The sequence below is a fragment of the Mauremys mutica genome, chromosome 4 (genome assembly GCF_020497125.1).
Source record: "Mauremys mutica isolate MM-2020 ecotype Southern chromosome 4, ASM2049712v1, whole genome shotgun sequence".
NCBI classification, from domain to species: Eukaryota; Metazoa; Chordata; order Testudines; family Geoemydidae; genus Mauremys; species Mauremys mutica.
In genome coordinates, this window is record NC_059075.1 from 147,541,526 (window position 1) to 147,568,725 (window position 27,200).

General features: G+C 58.7%; 1 protein-coding gene across 2 annotated transcripts; it reads left to right on the plus strand.

Moving 5' to 3' along the window:
* The first annotated feature begins 618 nt into the window (after positions 1-618).
* RAB15 (RAB15, member RAS oncogene family) lies at positions 619-26,074 on the plus strand. Of its 2 annotated transcripts, none has more exons than XM_045013863.1 (7): positions 619-844; positions 15,272-15,332; positions 16,622-16,682; positions 17,644-17,721; positions 19,340-19,429; positions 19,694-19,759; positions 22,912-26,074. In XM_045013863.1, exons 1-7 carry the CDS (start codon positions 721-723, stop codon positions 23,068-23,070), a joined length of 639 nt encoding a protein of 212 aa, XP_044869798.1. In that variant the 5' UTR covers positions 619-720; the 3' UTR covers positions 23,071-26,074. The 2 variants fall into 2 exon arrangements, with proteins under 2 accessions (XP_044869798.1, XP_044869799.1); XM_045013864.1 differs by lacking the exon at positions 619-844 and adding an exon at positions 11,651-11,694.
* The last annotated feature ends 1,126 nt before the right edge of the window (positions 26,075-27,200 follow it).

Genomic DNA, 27,200 nt, shown 5'->3' on the forward strand with positions numbered 1-27,200 from the left:
GGCAGACTCAGGCAGGGTGGCTGCTTGTCACTCACACCCAGATGAGCTCCCCTATCACCCCACCCAGCGATGGGCTCAGGCTCTCTGCAGACTCAGGCAGGGTGGTTGCCTGGGTCACACGTGGGGGGGGCAGCTCCCCCCACCCAGCGATGGGCTCAGGCTCTCGGCAGACTCAGGCAGGGTGGCTGCTTGTCACTCACACCCAGATGAGCTCCCCTATCACCCCACCCAGCGATGGGCTCAGGCTCTCGGCAGACTCAGGCAGGGTGGTTGCCTGGGTCACACGGGGGGGGCAGCTCCCCCCACCCAGCGATGGGCTCAGGCTCTCGGCAGACTCAGGCAGGGTGGCTGCTTGTCACTCACACCCAGATGAGCTCCCCTATCACCCCACCCAGCGATGGGCTCAGGCTCTCGGCAGACTCAGGCAGGGTGGTTGCCTGGGTCACACGGCGGGGGGCAGCTCCCTCCACCCAGCGATGGGCTCAGGCAGGTGTTTGGGAGTCAGTCCCCAGTACCCGCTCCTGCCCCCGGCCCCACCCGCAGCCCGGCGGGGAAGGGGCCGGCCCTGGCTCTGCGGCGGCGCGGTCCCGGCTCTCCCCCCGCCGGCGGGCGCTGGGGCTGCAGCCCGGCCGGACGCGGCGGGCGGGCGGGCGGCGATGGCAGCAGCAGGCGCGGCGCGGGGCTGAGCCCGGAGCCCGCAGCCCGCCCCGGCTCCCCGCCATGGCCAAGCAGTACGACGTGCTGTTCCGGCTGCTGCTGCTCGGGGACTCGGGCGTGGGCAAGACCTGCCTGCTCTGCCGCTTCACCGACAACGAGTTCCACCCCTCGCACATCTCCACCATCGGTACGGGCCGCGCCGGGCTCCTGGCGCATCTTCCCCATCGCGCGGGGCCGGGCATGGGGGCGATGGGCCGGGTCTGCGGGGTGCACTGGTGCCGGGGGGCCCTGGGCATGGGGGTGATGGACCGGGTCTGGGGGGTGCACTGGTGCTGGGGTGTGTGTGCATGGGGGTGATGGACCGGGTCTGGGGGGGGGGTGCACTGGTGCCGGGGGGGGGCCGGGCATGGGGGCGATGGACCAGGTCTGCGGGGTGCACTGGTGCCGGGCATGGGGGCGATGGACCGGGTCTGGGGGGTGCACGGGTGCCGGGGGGGGCCGGGCATGGGGGCGATGGACCGGGTCTGGGGGGTGCACTGGTGCCGGGGGGGGCCGGGCATGGGGGCGATGGGCCGGGTCTGCGGGGTGCACTGGTGCCGGGGGGTGTGTGCATGGGGGTGATGGACCGGGTCTGGGGGGGCGCACTGGTGCCGGGGGGGGCCGGGCATGGGGGCGATGGACCGGGTCTGGGGGGTGCACTGGTGCTGGTGGGGGGGGGGGAGCTGGGCATGGGGGTAGGAGACCAGATCTGCGGGGTGCACTGGTGCCGGGGGGGGGCTGTGCATGGGGGTGATGGACCGGGTCTGGGGGGTTGCACTGGTGCTGGGGGAACTGGGCATGGGGGTAGGAGACCTGGTCGGGGGGGTTCACTGGTGCTGGGGGGGCATGAGGGGGCGCACTGGTGCCGGGGAGCGGGCGCATTGGGATCCTGCCCGTTGTGCAGCGTCGCCGGCAGCGCGTTGGGTCCCTGGGAGGGCGCTGGGCCGAGGGACCCGCGGAGGCGGCTGTGGCTGAGCAAAGCGGCTCTTTGTTCATCACCGCGCTGCCCCGAGTGCGGGCGGGGGCGGGGGATCGATGTGGCCGGGCTGAGAGAAGGGGGGGTTTGAGAAATGGGTGGGGCCAGGCTGGGAACCGCGGAGGAGGGAACCGATGGGGCCAGGCTGAGAGCCATGGGGTGGAGGGGGAAATCGGCGAGGCTGGGTTGGGACCCCTGACCCCTTCCATAGAAGCTCTCCCAGCTCTGGGGTGAAGGGTGCTGCTGTGAGGAGCCACCGGCCCCTGGGTGCACCGGGGGAACCTCAGCGAGGTTTTCTGGGTGCTCTCTACCCACAAAGGAGCCCCTCACAGCTGCCAGAATGTACCAACTCCACTGGGAGGCTGTCAGTGCTCTGGGTCCCTCCTGGGCACAGCGGGAAGGGGAGAGCAAATACCTTGCAGGCCCTTGGCCTAATATCGGGGCCTGGGGGGAGGAATCCTGTGTACCCCGGTCCGGTGACTCCTAAGGGGGACTGGGTGCTGCAGGCCCTGCTGCTAGAGATCCTGGATGTGCCGCTGTAGCTACTCGCTCCGGAACCTGCCTTCCCCTCCGGCGTGAGGGGCTCTGGAGAAGAGAAAACCAGGTCCTGGCCGCGCCATGCTCAGGAGAGGCTCTCTGATGTGTGGTGCTGGGGTTGTCAGTCTGGGTGCTGGGGCCGGATTCCAAACTGGGGTTTCTCCCCTTCCCAAAGCAGGGTGTAGTGTGGCTGTGCGGTTGTGGAGCAGTCTCTGTGCTCCACACCTGAGACCTGGTTGCACCTTCCACCCGTTGGTGTCCTGATTGGGTGGAAGGTGCAATTTAAAGTCCATTATTCTATAAATCCACCATGCAGGCTGCCATCTTTTGCCAGGGAGTTTGCTCCCTGGGACATGCCACGGAGGGGCTGTTTTCAGCCTTTAGCGTCTCGTCCTCCCATCAGTGGGCTCTTAACTCAGCAGTTAACTGGTAGGTCCCTGTTCTGCGCTGCCCTGCTCTGTGCTGGGGGATCCTTCACCTTTCTTCGGTTCACTGTGAATACTGCCCCCAGGGCAACAGATGTGGCAGCGACTGAATGTTCTGCTCCATTCAATCAGCTGGGCCATGGAAAAAGCTCTTTAGCAACTGAATCTTTGGGGCTCCCGGGGCATGGCTGCTGCTCCCCCTCCCGACACCTTCCCTCCCCCAGGAAAAGGCTCAGGGCCTTGGAGAGGCTCCTGTATAAAGAGATTGGGACAGCTTGGAATGCTGCCGAGGAGACCAGCTGAGCTAGATAGGAAACTGGGCTCCCCCGTGATGGCTCAGTGAATGGGGCTTCGATTGCCCTGTGGTACCTGCCGCCACTGAGGCCAACAGCATGGCAGGACCCCAAAGGGCTGGCCGGGGTGTGCCTAGGAAAAACATCCAGGGCTATGTTAGATGGGATCATTTTGTACAGGGAACAGCAACCCTCATGCTTCAGGGCAATGCACTGCTGGGAAGGAGCCGGGGAGCGTGCTGGCCTCTTCCAGTGAGTGCAGACAGCAGGTGCTGAGGCCTTGCAGTGGGCTGCAGCGTGTGGTTAGGATCCCCCCCAGGGCTGCAGCTCTCCTTGTCCTGCAGTGAAGGGACAGAGGTTTTCCAGGCCTGGTCAGGAATGGGCAGAAGGTGCCCAGTGGTGGCTGTAAAACACCGCTCTGTTCTCCAGCACGTGTCCCTGAGCCTGCTTTCGGCTGCATCCTTTCCTGAGCCTCTGAAGGGATGAGGAAGCTGCTCTTGGCCTGGGGCAGCCCCTTCCCAAAGCCAGGGTAACTCCTTTGATGTGCACTGCAGGCTTCTGGCTTAGTAAGTTGGCCTCCTGCAGCGGGGAAGGGCTCGGATCCTGCCAGCTCTGATTGGTCTGATCTGACCGCTCGTTCTTACTTACATTCTGGCTCAAGGAGCTCCTCCAGCACTGCACCTCTGGGCAGTGCCGCCAAGTGGACAGAGCCCTGGACTGGGACTCAGGAGACCAGGGTTCTATTTCTAGCTTGCCGCTGGCCTGCTGGATGACCATGGGCAAGTCACTTCCCTGCCTCAGTTTCCCCATCCGTACAATGGGGATAATAATACTGTGTGCTGTACAAGAACTAGGTGGTATTATTTACTAACTGCTCTTTTCCTTCGATAGTGTCACTTGCAACCTTGCATTCAATACCGTCGTCCAGGGTATTGGTGGGTGAAACCCCAGCACGCTTCCCTGTACCCAGGGCTGTGAGCCTTCCCTGACAAAAGGTGCAAGGGAAGCTTTCCCTTCCTGGTAGCCGGCTCCCCAATCCATGAATATAGGCTAAGAGAGAAATAGGCAGGAGCTGTGATCAGTTGACCGGACTAATTGAACATGGCTAGAAACACAGCTCTACAAAATTCCGCTCACTCCAGCCGCAGCCCTTGGTGACTCTGCAGTGGGTGCTCTCCTCCCGAGAAAGCTTTCAGAGAAGAAAAGGGAAACGGATGTGCTGTGCCCAAGAGCAGTGCGCTGCCCGTGTACAGGAGGTCAGATGCCTCTGGCAAATCAAGCCCCCCTCTCTGTGCCCACTCAGGGCAGGGCAGCTGGAAATGTTCAGAGTTCCAGCAAACTGACGGGCTGAACGCTTCGAAATGCAAAGCTGCGTTGGGTTGTGCCAATTACTTTCTTCCCTTCAGCAGTTTCTCCTTCCCAGGTGGACCGGCCTGCCCCGCTGCAGTATGGCCTTCTGGCTAGTTCCAGAGTGTAAGGCGAGAAGGGAGTTAATCACCTAGACTGACCTCCCCTATAGCGCAGGCTATTACATTTCACCCCAGTCTTGAGCCCCAAGACTCGTTAGACTAAGGCTAACCTGTTGTGAGCCCCAGGCAGAGACCAGGAGGGACCGAGGGGCCACCATCGCCCAAGGCTCCTGCAATGGCAGGGAATGGATTGTGGGGCCACACCCAGCTCATTGCAGCAGACAACCTGTGCCCAATGCTGCAGAGGAAGGAGACTCCGCCGCTAGGGTGATCAATTGTCCCGATTTTATAGGGACAGTCCCGATTTTTGGGTCTTTTTCTTATATAAGCTCCTATTACCCCCCACCCCTGTCCCGATTTTTCACATTTGCTGTCTGGTCACCCTCCCGAAGGGGGAACATTCCTGCCCAACCCCAGATCTGGTGATCAGCATAACCCAGAGCATGTGAGCAAGAACCAGCCAGCTAAGAAAGAGGATTCTCTGGTTCGTGTCAGAGCACCAGCCCACCGTATTCAGTGTGCTGTCTCTGGCTGTGGTCAATTCTTGATGCTCCAGAGGAAGGTGTTGGGGTGAACCCCAGAATACATCTGGCCAATTGTGCATTGGGGAGGAGGGGAAGAAGGCAGAGGATAAATTTCTTCCTGACCTCTGCAGATGACTGGCGGAAGCCCTGAAGCATGAGGTTGAATTATAGTCATTGTCTTAATTCAGAGCTGCAAGTGTTAGGAGCATGTTAGGAGCAGAGAATTCTGTTCTCCCCCTGACCCCCACCCCAGTGTCTGTGAAGCAAGGGGATGGATGGGGCACCTCTGCAGCAATATCCCCCCACTCATACACTCTCACACGCCGGCTGTAGAAGTTCTCCCACCAGCTGGATTAAAGCACAGAGCAGCCAGAACCAGGAACAGAACTCCTGACTATATATTTCCAGCTTTGCCATGGCTCTGTTGGGTGAACTGGGGCAAACACCTTCCTGTCTCCGTGCCTCAGTTTCCCTTCCCACCTGGTGTCTGTTTAGACTGTGAGCTCTTTGGGGGTAGGGACTGTTTCTGCACTCTGTGCAGTGCCCGGCGCCATGGGAACCTGAGCTGGGTTTAGATGCTCCAGGCGCTACTGCAATACCCCTAATAATGAATAGAACCACCCTTCTCTCCTCCCACACTTCTGGCTGCTGCTGTCACATGGCTTGTTTTCCACACTCCTCTAATTTCTCACTCCATAGCTGAGGCTGAGCGTTTGCTGGCATTGATACGCTATCACTCTGTTCGGGGGCACAGATACCCTAATCCAGATCCACCAGGCTGAGTGTCAACTTTCTGCCTCCCAGAGCAGAGGGAGGTGGCTGCGGGGTTGAGTATGGATGGCTCAAGAAGAGGTTTTGAAAGCTTCACAAACTATTTTAGGAGCTCTGTAAATCAGGCAGTGAGTGTTACAATAATCATCGAGCTGCCCCACCCACAGTTAAGGTTGCCTGACACTTTCCATTATAAGACCCTTTTTTTCAATTGCTTATAACTTTGCCAACCTTTAACTGTTTGTGCTGAAACTTCCCATGTTGGGTGTCTGCCTCAGGCTGAATCCATTTGGAAAGTTTCAGCAAAAATCATACAGCCATTTCTGAGAACGAGGCTGGGAAAAACATATTGTTTTGCCCATGTTTTAAAGAAATCGTTTCATTGAAAAGCTCTAGCGCCTCCTTGCTTTGGAGCAGGGACGTGTGATTCGGCAGGGGGCTCGCCCTGATGTGGCGCCTTTTGCCATCCTGGTGCAAATTGGTCTATTTTTGACCAAGTTATAAGCTCTTGAAAAAACTCATTTTGCGGGGCACAATACAGCCGAGAGTCTGGCAGCTAAATGCTCCAAAGATTCTGTCTGTCCTGAGCTGCCCCATTCACAGGCCCAGTAGGGATCTCTTTGCAGTTGCACCGGCACCTTTAATTCTGGGATCACCTAACCCTTGCGTGCTGGTGCAAGCCTTCTGGCACTTTTGGTGTGTATTGATCACTTATACTGCAGTACTGCCTAGTGGCCTCAGGCAGGTCGGGCCCCATTGTGCTGGGTGCTGCACAAATATATAAAACATCGCAGCCCCTGCCCCAAAGAGCTTACAGTCTGACTGGATAAGACAAAGGGTGCTATGGTCACGCAGCAGGTCGGTGGCAGGACTGGGAATCGAACCCAGGTGTCCTGACTCAATTCATTGGGCCATGCTGCCTCTCCACCACCTGTAAGTTCAACTTGTCAGATTTATTCTGAAGACAGAGGAAAAATGTGAGCATCTGGGGTTTTATGGTCAGCTTTTTAAGCATTTGCGCCTCCCGTTTTTGAATTACAGGTCACTTAAGTTGCTTTGTTTGCTGTTGACATTGGTCTAATGTTCCCGTAGGTCCCTCTAGTCCAGGGGTCGGCAACCTTTCAGCAGTGCTGTGCCGAGTCTTCCTTTGTTCACTCTGATTTAAGGTTTCACGTGCCAGTCATACATTGTAACGTTTTTAGAAGCTCTCTTTCTATGTCTATAATATAGAACTAAACTATTGTTGTATGTAAAGTAAATAAGGTTTTTAAAATGTTTAAGAAGCTTCATTTAAAATTAAATTAAAATGCAGAGCCCCCCCCCGGACCAGTGGCCAGGACCCGGGCAGTGTGAATGCCACTGAAAATCAGTTTGTGTGCCACCTTCAGCACCTGTGCCATAGGTTGCCTACCCCTGCTCTAGTCCAAACACAGCTTGTCCGACAGTTTTTCTAGATAGTGCACAAGTCTCCATGTAGGTTTAACTGGCTATTTTTGAAGAGAATATAGTCTAATAAGCCCGGTTATTGTGGACTTTTGTGGGTCTTGGCTTGCTCCCATTGATATATCTCTGGGATTTATCACTGACTTCAGGGAGCGCTAGTGGCTGATTTTACCTTAGATAGGCTGCGAGAGATCCAGAATGGTGGGGATCCAAGTCCATATTACGGTAGGCCCAAGTCTTATCCCCTCCGTCACATTGCCACTCAGATAGGAGGTGCCACATATAGGTGCGCTGGTTATCCTGCCTCTACCCACTGAACACGCTCCCCTCACAGTGCTAGGGACAGATCCCAGGACTCCGATCCCCATTGTTCGGCTGCTCCGAATAGCTGTGAGTGTGTGTCCCCGCCGTGGGGCGTACCCCCTGTGGTGCCCTCCCCCCCCCCGAGGGGATGGCTCCGTGGAAAACCTTGACTATCTGCACTCCCCGGAAGGAGTGGGGGTGGGGTGAAGTGACCAGCGGGGTTTGACTCAGCCCGTGAGAGAGATGCATTGAGCTCTCTGTGGCTCATGTCGCTGATGTATCGCACGGAAGGCCCCCCCCACCCCAGGCCTTCAGAATTGGGGGGCAGGCCTCAAACCGTGACACTGGCTTAACACCCCTGGGCTTTTGGACACCGATTTGTTTGAAGGAGCTTTCTCCGTGCCAGGAAACCCCAGCTGTAAAGGACCAGACCTCTCCCCTGTCTGGAAACTCGGGGTTCCTCAGGAAGGAAGAGTCTGGCTGAGTCATCTGAATTCACGTGATGGGGCTTTATGGAAAACCGCAAGTAGAGGAGGGTGGGGGAGATTGGTGTATGGGGTGGTGGGGAGAGCAGGGGGATCGGGGTGCGTATGGGGGTGGGAGGGGCTGGAGGATGGGGGTGTAAGTGGAGGCATTTGGGGATGGTGGGAAGGGAGGGAGTGCAGGGGGTTGATATGTATGTAGGGGAGGGTGCCTGGGACCAAGAGGGATTTGGGGAGGTAGGAGGTAGAGGTGTGAATAGGATCTAGGAGAAGGGGTATTGGGGAGGCATTACAGGGACAGAGAGGGGTGGGCACCTTGGAGGGGCAGATATGGGGGGGAAGGCTTAGGTGACTTGTGGGAGGTGACGGGGGCCTTGAGCAATGAAGGAGAGGATGGGTTTAGGGGAGAGGAGGTGGGGGGGTATGTGGGTTTGTGGGGCAGGCTCTTGTGGCCCCATGTGAGGGAGGTGCTCTCCGCACACAGACGTGCCCCCATTGCAGGCACAGTCGCTGCACTGCTGGCTCAGCCCGGGGGTCGCAAAGCCCCTCTCAACAGGTGCCGTGGGGCCAGCGTGCCCAGCGGGAGCAGCCCCCTCACAGCCCCTTCCTAGGCGGTTTGTCCGCAGCCTGACGTGGCCTGCAGGCCGCTGCGGTTCAAAGGATCCCTGCAGTCACCGTGTCCGGGGGGAGGGCGGGGTCTGCCTGTGACCGTAACCCTCCTCTCGCTGCTGCGCCCGCTTCGTGATGGGGTCACAGGCTCCTTGCTGAGCGTCTCAGCTGTGTGCCCGGGCGGGGTATATTCTGGGCAGTGCTGGTGCATAAAGGAACCCGTGTGACTGGCACGTGGGTAGCTGCCGTTTCCCACAGTGACTTTTGCAGCTCAGTGTCGCTTAGCCCCCCCGCAAATGCAGCTTGCACCTCACATTACGACAGGGCTGTGACGCTGCCCCTTGGATCGGCCAGCCTTGGCCCTCCCCTGGGTGGAGCACGGGCGGCTGCACCTGTGCAGGGTGTTCTGTCTCCCCGCGAGATCGCCGGGGAGGATAAGAGGCCGTGCACAGGACCGAAAGGACCCTGTGATCTCTGGGCCTGCAGCAGGCAGGGGCAGAGAGCTAGACTGGCATGGAGGCTGCCAAGAGAGGCAGATGAGTCCACTGGTCAGACCAGGGAAAGGCTGGCTGGGCCTGCAACCTGCCTGGGCGCTCGCTCCGCCTCGCTCTGGCTTCGCTTGCCAGCTCTGCGGGGCAGCCCCATTGTTCTGCAGCTGTACAGCACCTGGCACGCCAAGGGCCGGCTCCTGGGCAGCATCGCAGTACAAGAGATCAGACCCAGCTGTAAAATGGGCTGTGAGGGCGTTAATTCCCGCTGCCTTGCAGAGGGCTCTGGGACTCCTGCCAAGCACTCGCTGGCGTGGGGCTGGGCAGCGCTACAGAAGCATGGAGCAGCCCCTGGCACCAGCTGGCTGAAGTCTCTCTCCTGGGACTGTTGCTCTGGAATAACCGCCCCCCAGAGCGCTGCCTGAGTCCCTGGATAGCGCCACTGAGGGGGGCTGTGCCCGGTAGCGTCGCCGCCTTGTGCCGTGCTGCTTAGCCCCTCTGGGGTTGAAGGAAGAGACCGGCATGGTGGGTAGTGCAGCTAGTCAGCTGGGAAAGGCCTCTCCAGCTGAAGAGAGCTGGCCGGGGGTCTGGTGGCACCATCTCTGTGAGCATGGCCCGAAGGAGTCAGACGTACGACATGGAATTCCCTAGAGCGATGGGTCCTGCTACCCAAGCGGGCTGGCCTGAGAAGTGAGGCCTTGTGAATGGTCAGGCCCCTGGAATGGCTGGGCTGGAGACAGCAATGCGCGATGGGATGGGTGTCCCGCTGGTGAATGGCAGGGATCGCCCCTTCCTTCCCCAGGAGCCCGTCCTGACATGGACAGAGGAGACGTGAGAGACCTGGGCCCAGGCTCACGCTGATCACAGAGGCCCCGGGCTGTTGCTCCTGGTATGAGCTTGGCTCATGGAGACATCTGGCACTCCCTTGCTGTCTGTTCTAGATAAGCTCTTATGCTGTGCTCATCACCCTCCTATCCGAGTGCCTTCCCGCCGTGCCTCAGCAATATGACTAACCTCTGTCATGTGCCCACGATTCTCTCCTCTTCCCCACCCTGCCCAGGGAGAAGAGAGTGCAGGGAGTGGCTTGTTTTGGTCCGGTTTTTCAAACGGGACTTGTGTTTATGTTAGAAGAGATGGTTCCTAGAAGAGTGCCTGGCCCTTGGAGCAGGGGTGGGGAAGGCTGGGACAGAGCTTCGTTCCTGAGGGAGTTTCATCTCCAGGCTGGGACCGGCCCCAAAGGACGCTTTGTCTCCTGCACAGATGGGCTTTGCCCTGGTGGCAGCCAGTCCTGCTGGCCTGAGAAGTGGAGCTGTCTGTTCTGCCAGGCAGGCAGCTCATAAGAAATTTCTAGAGTCCAAAGCCAGAAGGGACCAGTTTGATGATCTTCTCTGACCTCCTGTGTGACCCAGGCCAGAGACCTGCCCCCAAATCATTCCTAGCGCAGAGCTGTGAGAAAACCATCCAGTCTTGCTTTAAACACTGTTGGTGATGGAGAATCCAACCTGACACTGAACAGTGGTTTGAGCATTAGCCTGCTAAACCCAGGGTTGTGAGTTCAGTCCTTGAGGGGGTCATTTTAGGGATCTGGGGCAAAGATCTGTCTGGGGATTGGTCCTACTTTGAGCAGGGGGTTGGACTAGATGACCTCCTGAGGTCCTTTCCAACCGTGATATTCTATGATTGTCAAATATTGTATTGTGGGTATGGATCTCCGCTCATAGAGCCATCATGTGCAGGGGCGGCTCTAGGTTTTTGGCCGCCCCAAGCAGTCATGCCCGGGAGGCGCCCCCGAGCCGCGGGAGCAGCGGACCTCCCGCGGGCATGACTGCAGAGGGTCCACTGGTCGCGCGGCTCGGCTGGACCTCCCGCAGCTGCGGGCGGTTCGCAGGTCCGGCGGCTCCGGTTGAGCTGCCGCAGTCATGCCTGCGGGAGGTCCACTGGAGCCGCCGGCCGAGCGTCCCCTCGGCGGTCATGCCTGCGGCAGGTCCGCCGGCCCAGCCTGCCGCCCCCCCGGGAAAGGGCCGCCCCAGGCAGGTGCTTGCCCCGCTGGGCTCTGGAGCCGGCCCTGATCATGTGTACCCTTAAACTCCTGTGAGTGGCTGGAGGGCTCTTAACTTCCTACCAGGCTTAGACAAGCATACAAACTAGCTTTGGAAGGACCCCAGGCCTCTGTCTGGGTGGGGGCAGTCCTGCCGCAGCAGCGAGCATGAATCGTAGGGGCTTACTTGAAACCCAAGCTGCAAAAAACACTCCGCTGCTGCAGTCTCTAGCTACATGGCACAACACAGCTGGGTCTGGCCTGCCTGCCGCAGCCCCAGGGGAGGTGTGGCCAGTCGCAGCCCTGTTTCTGGGCTGGGCCGGTGCTGGCAGTGGACTCTGTTGGGCTGCAGTGAACGGGATGCCGCTCGCACAAACCTCTGTGCAACCGTGCAGTGCGGATTCGTAGGGCACCAAAGCGGGTGGACCAAAGTTTTCCTGCCCAACACTTAGATAGGCCTATATTCTAGCTTCCCCGGGTAAATGCCAAATGAGATGGATGTCAGCTGATTTTAAGCATCCACACCTGGGTTAACTCTGATGGAACTTATTCAGCTGGGTACGATTTGTGTTGATGCGGCCTCGGGTTGGATTTCCACCTTCACTGAACTCAGACAAAGCAGAGGAATCATTCTACTAGGGTTTGTAAAAGTCCCTTTAAGCTGCTGAATGTTGGGCCTAAGCTAACTGGCAGCATCCCACTCAGAGGCTGCCTTGCTGCATTGATCTTTGGGCTCTGGCTCAGCCAGGAGTCCAGGGATCCCTGGGTGGGCATCTCGGGTCAGACTAGATAGAATGGGCCCTTCTGGCCTTGCTCTCTAGAAAGCAATCAGCTTATTCAGCAGGCCGGTGTCCTGGTACCGGGCATGGGAGGCACCCTGCATACCGTTCCAGGTGACTGTGCAGAGCACGGGTTCCCTGCTCCACAAGCACATAACGCAGGCTGGCTATTGCAGGTCCATCATCTGCACGTCTTGGGAGGGTGATGGATGAGACATGACGAAGCTATTGTGATCAGAAACAGTGGCTGGGGCTATTTTTGGCTTCCCGAGCAGCTCTTGGGATGTTGAGCTGTGATTTATGGGGAAGGCAGCTGGGCTCGGCAGCTATGGCGTCTCAAAGCAAAAAGCAAAGGAAATGTGCATTTGCAAATGTGGTTACATTTAAGGGGTGAGTGGAGGGAAACAACCCCAGAGGGAACTAAAGACACTGAATTTCCAACAGAACAAATAACCTGTTGATCAGTTTATTTTGTCTCCAAACTGTGGTGTGTCGAGGGCGGGGTTAGAAGTGCGAGCTATCGCTTTAAGCGTTGGGGTGTTTCCTGGTCCTGCTTACCGGCTAAGGGGGTCAGCCTCAGCCTGGAAGAAGCTAGGCTAGTCCAGGTGAGGCAGATGGGCCGCTCTGCTCTAGGGAGCAGCCTGCATTGTGGGCGGCTCTGTGCGTTACCGTTCGGGAGTCTACGGAATACGGTCATGTCACGTTTCAGCAAGAGGCTCTAACTTCTCCGTGTGTGCTGTGAATGTAACACGCACAGACACTGACAGGGGTCCGGTTTCCTAGGTGCCTGTCCAAGCACTTCCCATGAAGACAGAGGGTAATGAGGTGCTTAACGCTTTGCAAAGCTGTTCCCGTTTGGGCCGAGGCTAGGTGTGCGCTGCAGGCTGGATTTTACTGGAAAGTCTCCGCACGAAGGGTGCAGCCTTACCTGAGAACAAAGCTAGGAAGGAAGACGGGGCGTGACCGGTGTCTAAATTATTTCCCAACTCTTCCTGGTTTTAGCACGTCCCAGGTTTGGAGCCGGGACCCGAAATCTTTGAGAGTCCTGGGATCAGAGGGGCTCTTTGCCTTTTCTGTGACACTCTGTCCAGATCTGGCCCTGGCGCTGGGCCGTGGGAACTGCCACTTGCACACAGGAGAGCTTGTGCTTGCTCTTAACAATCTGCCTACCCCAGCTGCATGGAGCATGCTCCCAACCCTGTATGAGCTGCCTGGGCCAGCCAGCCGGCCTGCCTGTCTCCTGCATCAACATACCCTCTAGCCTAGAGAAGTTCCACTAGACTCTGAGCCAGGACGTCATGAGTTTGAGCCCCTCTTCTGCTGCCCTGTGCATTTCACAGCCCTCATTAGCAGGCTTCATATCCTGATGTTCAGAGGCAGGCAAATCGCATCCTCCCATGTCTTCCGGGTGACTTACATTTGCATAAGGTCACTTCTGGCAGACCTGGAAATAGGACCAGAGTCTCAGCTGCACTGCCTCTCAGAAAGCACCTGTCCAACCTATGTGCTTGGCTATGCTGTTAGGAGCCACGGCTCTGATCGCTAGGCCCCACCGCAGGCCCAGAAGAAAGGAATTCTGATTCCCCATATGCCACTGCTGTGTGCAGCCCACTGGCAAAGCGGGAGTTGCGTGACGTGCTGGTGGCTGGCCCACAGAGATAAGTCTGCATAGCCACCAGTTAGCAGAGGTGGGGGAAACCTGCTACTTTTTTAGCACAGACATTAGCCGCTTGTGCTGCGGAGGCGAAAGTTCTGGGTTCAAACTCGGCCAGAAACCAGCTTGTGATTGTGTGTGTCATAATGCTGCTTATGGAGAAGGGGACACGGCTGAGGTGGTCTAGGCAATTCCTGCCTCTTGAGAGCTTGACTCTGCACCCTTCATGTCTTTTGAAGTATTCTGGTTTTAATGGGTTGTGTGGCCACGCTATCTGCTGCAAAACCTGCAGCAGGGTTTGTTATAAGCCTAATGTCGCGTCCACTTAAAAATCCCGAGAGTCCTGTCTGCCTTGTAATGGGCGGGTCAGATCTGGAGCTGAGGTAGAGGGGTTTCCTGGAAAACCTGAGCTGATCTGGCTGGGGGATTCCCGATAGACATCACCCCGTGCACAGAGGTGATTCTCCACAATCCCCTCTCTCGAAGCAGCTTTGTGGAGAGCCGCTGCTAGCAGCAGGTAGCTCATGTCTGAGCTGGGCGTGGCCCCCTTCGCACAACCAATGTCGCCATGATGCTTTCAGCACAACGTCAGAGGTGGTTGTTACTGTTGGACCCCCGTTGTGGTGGGCGCTGTACAGCCACCGCACAGAGACCGACCTGAGCCTCCCTCCCTCTCTGAATAAGTGGGCTAGGAAGTGCTGAGGAGACGCGCGTGGCCGGGACCATGCCTCATCGACTAGCCTGGCTTGGAATGCTAACTTCAGAGAGCCGGGGGCGGGCCGAGTTGAGCAGGTGATGCTCCCCTCCGTCGCTGAATTCCTGCAGCCCGTTTATGGAGAGCTGCAAACTCAAAGCCCAGAGGAGGGTCCGGGCGGCAGGTGGGCCCTGTGAAGAAGCACTGTAAGCCTGCCTGTGCCAGCGTCTCCAGAACGCCGACCTGCTGTCGCCTAGTGTGGAGAGCAGCCGGGCTGAGGCCGGGGCCCGGGCTTACCCAGACGGCTGCCCCTCTGCAGCACAGAGCCAGCATGCAGTGCACTGGAGCCTGTCCCACCCGCATCCCAGAATCCTCCTCTAACGCCCATCCAGGTCTCCCAATAGTGGGGGGCGGTTTGTGAACTCCTGGCTGAAATCCAACAGATGCTGGGGGGCTGCGGGCGCTGGGGGTTGGAGTCCTGGCAATGCGGGGTGCACAGGTGCCAGAGGGGATTGTATGGCTCAGGGGCATGGGGACCCGTGGGAAGTGGGGAAGAGGCTGGGCAAGGAGTGAGCTCAAGTCCAGGGCGTCACAAGACCTGCATCCCCCTGCCCTCCGCTAACCACTGCACATGCTGCCCCCAAGGGGAACGCGCTGCTGGAGCTGAGTGGAACCTGGTCCGCTCTCCTGTGCATGCCCTGTCCCTGGCCCCGGTGTCCCGGACTGGCCGTGAGCTGGAGAGGAGACACTGGGCTGTGTCCAGCAGGTGTGGCTCCCACTGACTCCAGTTATACCAAGGCACCTTTCTAGCCCTCCGTGCCCTGGGTAGGGGCATGCACGGGGTGGGAGGGGCGAGAGGCTGGGTAGAACTTCCCCATTCAGTGCCCAGCCCGAGTGACGTGGGACGCATAGGCCAGTGGAAGTCCCTGCTCTCCGTGCCACACCCACGTGCTGAGAGGGCGTGGCTGCCAGTTGGCTGGGACGCCTCCCCGTGCCATGCACGTCCCGTGCCGCGGCTCCTGCAAAGCGCGTGCTAGCAGCAAGGCAGCGCCGCTCCCCATAAGGCCTCTCTTCTCGCCCCTCTCCCCAGGGGTCGACTTCAAGATGAAGACCATAGAAGTGGATGGTATCAAAGTGCGAATACAGATCTGGTGAGTGCTGAAGCTGAGGGCCGGAGGGGTGTTGGGCAAGGGTGCGTGATGCAGGGCCGGGACCCTGCTGAAGCTCACCAGCTGAGATCCTGCTGCTGGGCCAAGACCTCTACAGAGCATGTGGCTGCTGCAGCGAGGGGTGGCAGGCAGTAGGGGGTGCTCTTCTCTCCCAGTGCCCCTGGGGTGGTTAAAGATACCCTGGCAATCTCTGCAAGAGCAGGCGCGTTGGTCTGGGTTTCCTGGCCCGATTCCATCGCGGGTGTGTCTCCCTAAATCCCGCTGCCCAGTCTCCGTCAGTTGCAGCATTCCAGTTCGCTTCCCACTCTAGGCTGTCCTGTAGTGACGCTGTGCTCAGTTCTTCAGCTGCCATGTCCCTCCGCAGAGGTGGCAGCATTGCAGTGGTGATGGATGTTGTGTATGGAGCGTGTGAACTGCTCTGGGACCGAAGGTGCCACCGTAGGCAGAAGTCTCTCATTTGCGCAGTGGGGGCCACAGATGGACTGCTGCAGCTGGGGCTAGGAAAACTCCACCGCCTCAGACTGGTTGCTGCATGCTTGTCCATGGGCCGCACACCCGCCCGCTGCTGGCCAGTGCTGGCAGCAGGCTGCAAAACTGGGTGGGCCATTGGCCTCAGCCTGCAGTGCCCATGTAGCTGCTTTAAAGGGCCTGGCTCCAAGCTGCAGGCCCCAGCGTACCAGCCAGCTGGAGCGCAGCAATCTGGTCCCAGGGCACTCTCTGGGCTGTCTCTAGAGCGCTGGGGTCGCAGGCCTCCCCGCCCTCCTGCCGACAGGCCCTGCCAGTTCACAGAGAGGGGCCGGGGAAGGACAGAGCCAGAGATGGGAGCTGCTGGCTGCAGCGCTCCCTGGCAGAGGCGGCAGTGGCCACAGCTGTCCCGTGTCCATCCTGGCACTGCCCACCCCCCGGCCGGGTAGCCAGGTGACACAGCAGCTAATGGCACCGTGACAGTGCGCTCAGATAGGGGCATCCTCTGCCATCGAAGGTGGAGAGTGTGTGTGTTTGGGGTGTCTGGGATGAGCCCTGCTGTGTGTGCCCATCCGAGACCCTCTGGCTCCATTTGGCACCAATGACCAGCTCCCACTGATGCCCCACAAGTCACTTGCCCCACGGCTTGTGCCCACCGTGGGTTTGCAGCTGCTCCCCCAGCCCTGGTGCTGTTTGCTCTGTGGCTCTTGCTCCCGCCCTGCGGCAGTAGGAGGCGCGGTATCCCCGTCGGCGGTCATGGCGCCCAGGGAACGCCCGCAACTGACATGGCCTCTGCTCTGCTGCAGGGACACGGCGGGCCAGGAGCGGTACCAGACGATAACGAAGCAGTACTACAGACGAGCCCAGGTAATGGCGCCGCCCTGAATATGATACTGAGGGGGGGGCAGCACACGTCTCTCTAAGCCCCGGAACGGGGGCTGGATCCGACTCCGTCCCCTGTAGGCCTGGCACAGAGTGGGACCTGTAAGACCTGCTGCTCAGTGGGTCACGCGACCTGGCAGATTCCTGCTGTCCCTCTGGCGCCATTCCAGGCCAGTGTTTGGGCTCCCGCCTAGAGCCGAGGGCAAGATCTGCTCTGCCAGAGACTGAGGGAGAGGCTGGGTAGTCGGGTGGGCAAATGGCACTGTGCACATGGGGTTCTCAGGGTGCCACCGAGAGCGGGCTTGTGAGAATCACCTTCAAGGTTTCTGTGCCCAGGGCTAGGCTGATGGGGCTGGGGCAGGGTCCTCCCCACCCCTCCGAGCCAGGAGCGCCCCCAAGAGCTCAATAGACAAAGGGTGGGAGGAGACACTGAGGCGCAGGGATGGGGAAGGGATCCACCCAGGGTCACCCGGCAGGATGCTGGCAGAGCTGGGGATGGAACCCAGGTGTCCGGAGTCCCAGACCCTACCCCTAGGCCACACTGGGTTCCCTTAAGGCTAACTGTGGCCTGTCCTAGGAGGCCACCTGGGCTTGTCACTGGGATGGTGGAGTGACTGTAGGTTAGATAGGTGTGCTCAGCTGACCTGGCCCCCGGTGCCTCCCAGAGGGCCAGACACCAGTGGTCCCTGCCCACGCCCCAGTGCCTCCCAGGGACTGGGGGTCCCTGCCCATGCCCTGGTGCCTCCTGGGAACCGGGGGTCCCTGCCCACACCCCAGTGCCTCCCAGAAACCAGGGGTCCCTGCCCACGCCCTGGTGCCTCCCGGAGGGCAGATGCATAGGAGCACATGGTATGAGGGAGGTTGGCCTCTTCTCTGCCCCAGTGCACTATGGGTAAGACTGTCCTGCTCCCCCACCCCATCCCCTGTGTGCTGGGTCTCATTGCAGGGGATATTCTTGGTTTACGACATCAGCAGCGAGCGCTCCTACCAGCACATCATGAAATGGGCCAGCGACGTGGACGAGGTGGGAGTTGGCTCAGAGCCACTTGTCTTCCCTGGTGGCCTCTGGCTCCTGAGCGCATGTGGGGAGGGGGTCCCTGCTGCCTGAGGCAGTGGCCTGGTCTGGATGGGCCCAGGCTGAGCAGGCAGCCTGTGTTGGGGGCTGAGCCCTGAGCAGCGAGACATGGCAAGGCCCCCAGCAGGGCAGTGACAGAGCTCGGACAGAGCTCGGAGCGAACAGACTGTCGAGCCTTTGGGAAACTAACAGCTGGAGTCTGGCTGCCAAACAGGCTCTGCTGGAAGGGACCCTGACCTCTGGGGCAGTGAACAAGTCTGCAGCGGCGGGAGGGGGCAGCAGGGGCATGGGGCTCTGCCAGTGCATGGAGTGGGTTGGCGATGGCCTGCAGCAGGGGGGATGGGCAGCAGCGGGCTCTGCCAGTGTGTGCAGTGGATGTGCAGGGGCGGGGAGTGGGCAGCGTGCAGCACAGATTGCCGATGGCACGTGGCCCATGCCGTGGGTTGCAGCCGATGTGCAAGGCAGGCTTGTGAGAGCAGTGAGCAGCAGGGCACATGTGGCTGGACGTGGGTGCAGGGTACAATTCAGCCCTATGGGAACTGTGGGGCCTGTGGCAATGGGTCATGTAGAGCGGCTGCCTCATCACCCAGTGGGAACAGCTCAGGCACTCCCCCCGGGGATCAGGTGCAGGGCACCTGTGCTGTGCCAGTAGCCCCGGGGCAGTAACTCCGCCACAGGGCATCCAGAACAGGTCCCCCTGCAGCAGCCAGGGCTGTTGATTGAAGACCTGACCCCTTGAAATGCCCTCCCTGCAGCAGGCCAGGGGTTTGGGGCAGGCCTGCTGCCCAGCCTGTGCCTTGTCGTGTGGGCGTCACTCCCAGCATATGCTACTGGGGGTTGAGCCACCATGTCCAAGCCATCGTGAGCAACGGGTGATCCTGGGTGTCCAGTGGAAACCTCTTGGAAGGGCTCAGCTGTCGGACGGTGCTGAGCGCCGCCCTCTGGGTCCGGCCCCTTCAAGGGATCTTAGCTGGGCCCCCCGGTCACCTGTTGCTCCTGGGTGTCTTCGCCTGTCGCTGCGGGGGGGGGCTGGAGGGAGGCAGCGGCACTGGGCAGTGCCCCAGTGCATGCTGGGAGCCTGGGGTCGGTCCCTGCGGTGTGGCGGGGCTGGAGGGAGGCAGCGGCACTGGGCAGTGCCCCAGTGCATGCTGGGAGCCTGGGGTCGGTCCCTGCGGTGTGGCAGGGCTGGAGGGAGGCAGCGGCACTGGGCAGTGCCCCAGTGTATGCTGGGAGCCTGGGGTCGGTCCCTGCGGTGGGGTTGGGAGTGGCAGGGGGTGGCTGGGAGCCCTGGGGTTGTTCTCTGTGGTGTGGCGGTGCTGGGGGGCGCTAGGCAGTGCCCCAGTGCATGCTGGGAGCCCTAGGGTTGTGTGGCGGAGCTATGGGAGGCTGGACAGTGCCCCAGTGCATGCTGGGAGCCCTAAGGTTGTGTGGCGGAGCTATGGGAGGGCTGGACAGTGCCCCAGTGCATGCTGGGAGCCCTGGGGTTGTGTGGCGGAGCTATGGGAGGGCTGGACAGTGCCCCAGTGCATGCTGGGATGGGCTAACGAGTCTTCCCTCCCCCGCCCAGTATGCGCCGGACGGTGTCCAGAAGATCCTCATCGGGAACAAAGCGGACGAGGAGCAGAAGAGACAAGTGGGCAGGGAACAAGGCCTGCAGGTGAGCGGGCCTCACACCGCAGAGCATGTCCTGCTCCCCTCAACGGGTGCCCATGCCCTTGCTCTTTGTGGGGGCCACGCCCCACATACTCTGTCTTCCCGGCCCCACCCTACCCCCTGGTTGGCCTCCAGCTGCCCGCGTGCTCCCAGCACTCAGGAGTGAGCGTGCGTGTCTGGAGGGGGAGGGTGGACTTATCTCCGTATGCTGAGGCTGGCAATCGGTGCCCCGCTCGGTGACGGTCTGAGGGACTCTCTTGCCTTGCAGCTGGCTAAGGAGTACGGGATGGACTTCTACGAAACAAGTGCCTGCACCAACTTCAACATTAAGGAGGTGAGAGCCCAGCAGTGTTCTGAGATGGGGGGGTGGGGGGCAGGCTCCTTTCCTTGCCATCAGACGGGCAAACCTTGAAAAAGAGCCCAGAGCTGGTGGCTTCCCCTGCTCTCTCCAGGCTGGATTTTGAGCTGATCACTCAACCGGCCCCAGCAGTCTCCCAGGAGTTCTGCTTTGGCCCGGGTCAGAAACCGGCTCTTCTCCCAGAGTTATTGTTGTCTTGTTCCACGATTGTTATCTCAGGCCAGGAATCTGGAATGAATTTGTCAACGTGTACAAGGGCCTTGGTAACAGCTTGATCCAAGGTGTCCAACCCTAAATAGCCTCACTTTCCTTACAATGAGAACATCAGAACGGCCATCCTGGGTCAGACCAATGGTCCGTCGCACCCAGTGTCCTGTCTTCCAACAGTGGCTGGTGCCTGGTGCTTCAGAGGGAATGAACAGGACAGGGCAATTATCGAGTGATCCACCCCCAGTTGTCCAGTCCCAGCGTCTGGCAGTCCGAGGTTTAGGGACGCCCAGAGCATGCGGTTGCATCCCAGACCATCTTGGCTAAAAGCCATTGATGGACATAACTTCCATGAACTTCTCTCGTTCTTTTTTGAACCCGGTTACGCTTTTGGCCTTGACAACATCCCTGGGCAGTGAGTTCCACAGGCTGACTGTGCGTTGTGTGAAGAAGAACTTCCTTTTGTTTGGTTTAAACCTGCTGCCTATTCATTTCATTGGGTGCCTCTGGTTCTTCGTGTGTTCTGTGAAGTAAATAACGCTTCCTTATTCACTTTCTCCATCCCACTCATGATTTGATAGGCCTCTGTCATATCCCCCCTTAGTCGTCTCTTTTCTAAGCTGAACAGTCCCAGTCTTTTTAATCTCTCCTCCTACAGAAGCTGCTCCATACTCCTAATCATTTTTGTTGCCCTTCTCTGCACTGTTTCCATTTCTAATATATGTTTTTGAGATGGGGCGACCAGAACTGCACACAGTATTGCAGGTGTGGGCGTACCCTGGATTTATACAGTGACATTATGATATTGTCTGTCTTATCATCTATCCCTTTCCTAATGGTTCCTATCATTGCTAACTCTTTTGACTGCTGCTGCGCATTGGGTGGATTATTTTTAGACAATGACTCCAAGGTCTTTCTCGAGCGGTAACAGCTAATTTACATCCCATCATTGTGTATGTATCGTTGGGATTCTGTTTTCCAATGTGCATTTCTTTGCATTTATCAACATCAAATTTCATCTGCAGTTTTGTTGCCCAGTCACCCAGTTTTGTGAGATCCTTTTGTAACTCTTCATAATCGGCTTTGAACTTAACTATCTTGAGTATTGCATCTTGAGTATGCATCCAACGAAGTGGGTGTTCACCCACGCAAGCTCATGCTCCAATACGTCTGTTAGTCTATAAGGTGCCACAGGACTCTTTGTTGAGTATTTTTGTATCATCTGCAAACTTTGCCACCTCCCTGTTTACTCCCTTTACTAGATCATTTATGAATACGTTGAACAGCACAGGTCCCAGTACGGGTCCTTGGGGGACCCCACTTTTTACCTCTCTCCATTCTGAAAATGACCATTTATTCCTACCTTTTGCTTCCTATCTTTTAACCAGTTACTGATCCATGAGAGGACCTTCCCTATTATCCCATGACTGCTTACTTTGCTTAAGATCCTTTGGTGAGGAACCTTGTCAAAGGCTTTCTGAAAGTCCAAGTACACTATATCCACTGGATCGCCCTTGTCCACATGCTTGTTGCCTCCCTCAAAGAACCCTAATAGATTGGTGAGGCGTGATTTTCCTTTACAAAAGCCATGTTGACTCTTCCCCAACAAATCGTCTTTGTCCGATAATTTTGTTCTTTACTAGAGTTTCAAACAATTTGTCTGATACTGAGGTTAGGTTTACCAATCTGCAATTGCTGGGATTGCGTCTGTAGGCCTTTTTACAAATCGCTGTTACATTAACTACCTTCCAGTCATCTGGTACAGAGGCTGATTTAAGTGATAGGTCACATACCATACTTAGTAGTTCTGCAATTTCATATCTGAGTTTCTTTAGAACTCTTGGGTGAATGCCATCTGGTCCTGGTGACTCATTACTGGTTAGTTTATCATTTTATTCCAAAACTTCCTCTAATGACACCTCAAGCTGGGATGGTTTCTCAGATTTGTCACCTAAAAAGAATGGCTCAGGTGTGGGAATCTCCCTCACATCCTGAGCCATGAAGACCAATGCAAAGAATTCATTTAACTTCTCCGCAATGACCTTGTCTTCCTTGAGTGCTCCTTTAGCACCTCGATCGTCCAGTGGCCACACTGACCGTTCGGCAGGCTTCCTGCTGCTGCTGTACTTAAAAACAATTTACTGTTAAGTTTTTGTGTCTTTTGCTAATTGCTCTTCAAAGGCTTTTTTGGCCTGCCTCGTATTATACTGTTACGCTCGGCTCGCCAGAGTTTATACTACAGTCCAAAGCATGGGCAGGTATTAACGTCTGCTCCCGGCACGTCTTGCAAAGTGGATATATCGTGGTCTCATCTCGCTTGATTTTCATTCCTGTCCACAATCTCACGGTCGAGGATGTGATTTTCCGAGATGCTCAGATATCAGTCAGCGGATCTGTCATCTTTCGACCATTAATTTCAGCCAGCGTTTCCCTTGATAGGGCGTCAATGTCCTCAACTGTCAAGCCAACCTGAGTTCCTGATCTTTCAGCTTTGGCCGGGTCATCGGCTGCTTCGCTCCCGCGTTCACCAACCAGTGATGGCCTCTGAGCTGTCTTATGACTCACCCTGTAGATAGCATGGAGTGAGTTCTGCCAGCGTTCCCTGGTCAGAGCCCGGATGGGTGGAGGGGCAGGAAGTGGGGTCTAGCTAGGGAGAGTGGGATGCAAGGAGAACACAATGGTGAATGTCAGGAACTCGCCATTGTTTGCATCACAACAGCACCAAGAGCCAGCTGGAGGGCGTGACGGACAATGGGGAGGGAGGGGATCCCTGAGGGAAGACGGGGAGACCAGCATCTGAATCCCCCAGGTGCCTGCAGCCTTACTGGCTGGCGCCTTACAGCAGCATGGGCTGGAGGAGGGCAGGGTGGGGGGTGCTGCCAGCCTGGCCAGGGTGCCTAACGCTGGGCTCTCCCCCGCAGTCCTTCACCCGGCTGACGGAGCTGGTCCTGCAGGCTCACAGGAAGGAGCTGGATGGGCTGCGCTCGTATGCGGTGGACGAACTGAACTTGGCCGAGCTGGAGGAGGAGGAGTGCAAACCCGAGGGGGCGGAGAACTCCCCCAAAGCCTGCTGGTGCTGAAGGGCCTCTCTGCTGCCCGGGTCCCCCTACCCTGCCGCCGGCCTGCTCCGCTCCCTGCGCTGCTGGACTCTGCTCGGGCTCCCCGGTGTGTCTCCTTTGCTGTCCCCTGGGTCTGCTGTGCTCCGTAGGTTCCTCCCGACGTGCTGTGTGTGCCAGATGTCCCGGTGTCACTCTGCCCATCCTGGTGCATTTGTGGTCCCCCCACTCCCCGCAACCGGAGCAGGATCAGTCTCGCGTGCGGCCGGCTGGACTTCAGCTCTGGCTGTGCTATCCAGGGATTGCTTCCTTGTGCTCACAAGGACTCCGCTTCGCTGCAAGGAGTGAGGCGGCTGGGCAGGCAGTGCCGGGCCTGGCCCACAGTAACCTGAGCAGAGAAACTTCCACTGCCAACGTGCCCTTCTGCAGGTGGGGCGTCCACGAATGTGGCTCCATAGAGGGGATTTGTGGACGTGTGGCTCTGGCTGTCTCAAACACTCGGCCTCCTTCTGCCAGTGTCCCCGGTGCCACCTGCCCGGAAGGCTCCCGGCTGGGAGCAGCGCTGCCGCAGACGCCTGTCCGTGCGGTGGGTGGCGCTGGGGCTGCCTGGGAGCAATAACCTCAGCTAAACTCTCCCCACCCGCTCGGCTGCCTGCAGTCTGGTGCCCAGGCAGGACTCCGGGAGCCCCAGGGAAGTGGCTGGCCATCCCAAGGGGCTGATCCCTTCCGGCTCTCGGCGGGAGCTGCGGCTGGCCAGTGCCTCTGCCAATGGGGCCACTCCTCTAGGTGCCCGAGCTGGGGGTAGGGGCCTTGCGGCTGGCTGCTGGGCTCCCCGCGGCCGCTCAGTGCCAACACGGGCTCTGAGGCCATCCTGGGCCCTAATGGGGTCACTGCTGTGCTGCCCGGAGACTCCCAAGAGCTCTGGCGGCTAGTGGGAGATGTCCCTTGGCTCCTCTGGGAGGCTGCCAGATGCCAGACCCTGGGACCGTGGGGGCAGCCAGTCTGCTCACGCCTGGCCAGGGGGGCTAACAATCTCCGGAGGTCGGTTCGGCCGTGTCCCCCACAGGCCCGGGTAGAGGTGAACCCCCCTTGGGAGGACGTACACCGCGGCCTCCCTCCGCGCTGGACTGGCCGAGGAGAGTCACGTCACGAGTCACTCAGGCCACGGATCCAGTTGGCTGGATCCCGGAGGAGCTGTCTGCCACCTGTTTACCGCCCGCCCCGCTGGCCATCCGGAACGTGGCAGGGATCTAGAACCAGTGCTGGCTCGACCCCTCCTGTTCCTGGCTCCTGCCAGAGGCCTGCTGCCCTTGGCACCTTCCCAGGCTCTCGGGGCTGATCCGCCATCTTCCCCTGTGGGACTGGGCCTGGCCCGGCCAGGGGGGGTGAGAGCGTCTCCAGTCCGGTCTCTGCACTGCATGGTTCTGAGTCCAGTTCCCAGCCCGCCTCCAGGAGCTTCCAGGGTGACCTGCATTTACACGCAGGGCCGTGAAACGGGGGCTGCCCTGTCCGTGCCACTGGGAGCTGAGCGGTGGGGCACATCCCTGCTGGCGCTGCTCCTTGCCAGCCAGGGCCCGGCTGGCAGACGGACCCGCCTTGCTTTGCGCTCTGCCCCTCTGTCCATTTCTTAGGAGGCTCTTCGGAGCCGGCAGACACCACGTAACCAGCCGGGAAATGGGTGTGCGCCCCCTCCGCCCCCCGGGACGTGTTAAATCCTGCTCTTCATTTCCCACCCCTTCCCCTTCTGGTGTCCGAGGAGCAGGGGATGGTGGGAGCCTCGGGAGAGATGGGGGTGGGGTGGGGTCTCACGTTGCAAGGATTAACCCTTTCTGTGCCAGTGCTGGCGGTTACCCGCTACACCGAAGGTGGTGTCAGATGTATGGGCAGGACTGAGTGTCTTCCACATGCCCTGCTGGGCTAATCAGGGGCCTTGGCTATGGCCCTCCCCCACCATCCCTGGTCGTCTGTGGCGCTGGGAAGGGCAGGCCCGGGAGAGCGCTGCCTATTGTCCCACCACAAGGGGGCGCTCACCTTCAAAGCCAGCCGGGACAGGGGCAGCAGCAGCGCAGGCTCAGGAGCCCTGCAGGAAAGCAGGCGCTGAGGGCTGGGATGCGATCGGCTCAGCTCTCACGCCCCTCCCTGGGACTCTCGCTGCTGGTGAGATGCCCCGGAGCCCTCGTCAGCAACAAGGGGGACGCAGGGACTCGCGGGGCGCTGCAAAGAGGAGAACGCTGCGGGCGAAGGCTCTCGGTGCCCCTGCCAACGGGCAGCGGACGGGGGCGGATCGTGCTGCTGTGGGAGGGGGAGAGGCACCCGTCCGATCCTTCCTGCTGGGCTCACCCCGTCCAGCAGGGCTCTAGGAATCCGCCCAGGTATTTCCACACTCAGCCCCAAGGCGCAGATGCTGCGCTCTGAAGCGAGCTAGGAACTGCTGCTGCCGGAGGTCGTTAGACTCCAGCTCGCCCTCCCCTCGCTGCATGGCTTCTGGGGGGCTCCACGTGTCTGCGAAGGCAGCACTGATGGCCCCCCGCAGGAAGCCTTGGCTCTGCGGGGCGGTGGGCCTGCTTCTCTTAGGCACCGCCTGGGGAGGTCCTGTTGCTGGCGCTGGACCGAGAGGCGATGGTTGCAGAGCTGGCTTGGTGCAGAGCGCCGTGAGTTCCCGGATGCCAGGTGGCGGTAAGATTGCGCTATGGGCAGTCAGTTTCCTAGAGAAATGCTCCCAGCTCCTGGCCCCAACTCCTCCATTGCTAGTGGACCAGGCTTCCTCCGGTACATGAGCCGGGCGTCCTGCCTGCCCCATGTTAGCCATGGATCTTTGCCTCTTTGTCTCCAGCAGCGACTGTCTGCTCATCCTGTCCTGAGGTCCTGTTTGAAAACACAAAGCTGCCCCCCCCCCGTGAGTCCTCGGCTGTGTGTGTCCGTTCCACCCGCGGCGCCCTCTGCCCGCCCGGGGGGGCCTCGTGTGACCTATTCCTGGAGTTCATTATTTTAGACACAAATGTTTACAAAATAAAGGTGATTTCAAACCGGTGAGGGGGCTGCCTCGTTCCTTCTCTCTGGGATCTCGCCACCTGGAGACGGGGCCCTGAGAGGCGAAATGGGACTGCAGTGAGTTTGAGGGTCTGGCCCGGGTGGGCGCACGGATGGTCAGATATTGCTGCTGCCTCTCGCTGGCACCACCTGCTCTCTCGAGCTGGGTGGGCAATGCAGGCCTGCTATGCACGTCTGTCCTGGCCCTGGGGTGCCCAGGAGCACAGCAGCTGACCTGTGAGTTGGTGCAGTGAGCTGTACCTTGGCAACCTGTGCCCAGCTGGCAGATGGACAGGGAGGGCAGGGGGACGGAGCTGCCATGGTTCTGCAGTAGCTGGGAGCTGTCTGTTCTCACTGGCCAGATTCGCCCAGCAGGGCAGTGCAGGGGGTCGGGAACGCTGACAGGAGTCTGGCCTGGAGCAGGCTAAGAGCCTTTCCCCCAGATCGTGAAGAACTTCAAAAAGATCTCACAAAACTAAGTGACTGGGCAATGTAATTTAATGTGGATAAATGTAAAGTAATGCACATTGGAAAACATAACCCCAACTATACAAACAATATGATGAGGGCTAATTTAGCTACAACGAGTCAGGAAAAAGATCTTGGAGTCATCGTGGACAGTTCTCTGAAGATGTCCACGCAGCGTGCAGAGACGGTCAAAAAAGCAAACAGGATGTTAGGAATCATTAAAAAGGGGATAGAGAATAAGACTGAGAATATATTATTGCCCTTATACAAATCCATGGTACACCCACATCTCGAATACTGTGTACAGATGTGGTGGTCTCACCACAAAGAAGATATTCTAGTGCTAGAAAAGGTTCAGAAAAAGGCAACTAAAATGATTAGGGGTTTGGAATGGGTCCCATATGAGGAGAGATTAAGGCGGCTAGGACTCTTCAGCTTGGAAAAGAGGAGACTAAGGGGGGATATGATAGAGATATATAAAATCATGAGTGATGTGGAGAAAGTGGATAAGGAAAAGTTATTTACTTATTCCCATAATACAAGAACTAGGGGCCACCAAATGAAATTAACAGGCAGCAGGTTTAAAACCAATAAAAGGAAGTTCTTCACGCAGCGCACAGTCAACTTGTGGAACTCCTTGCCTGAGGAGGATGTGA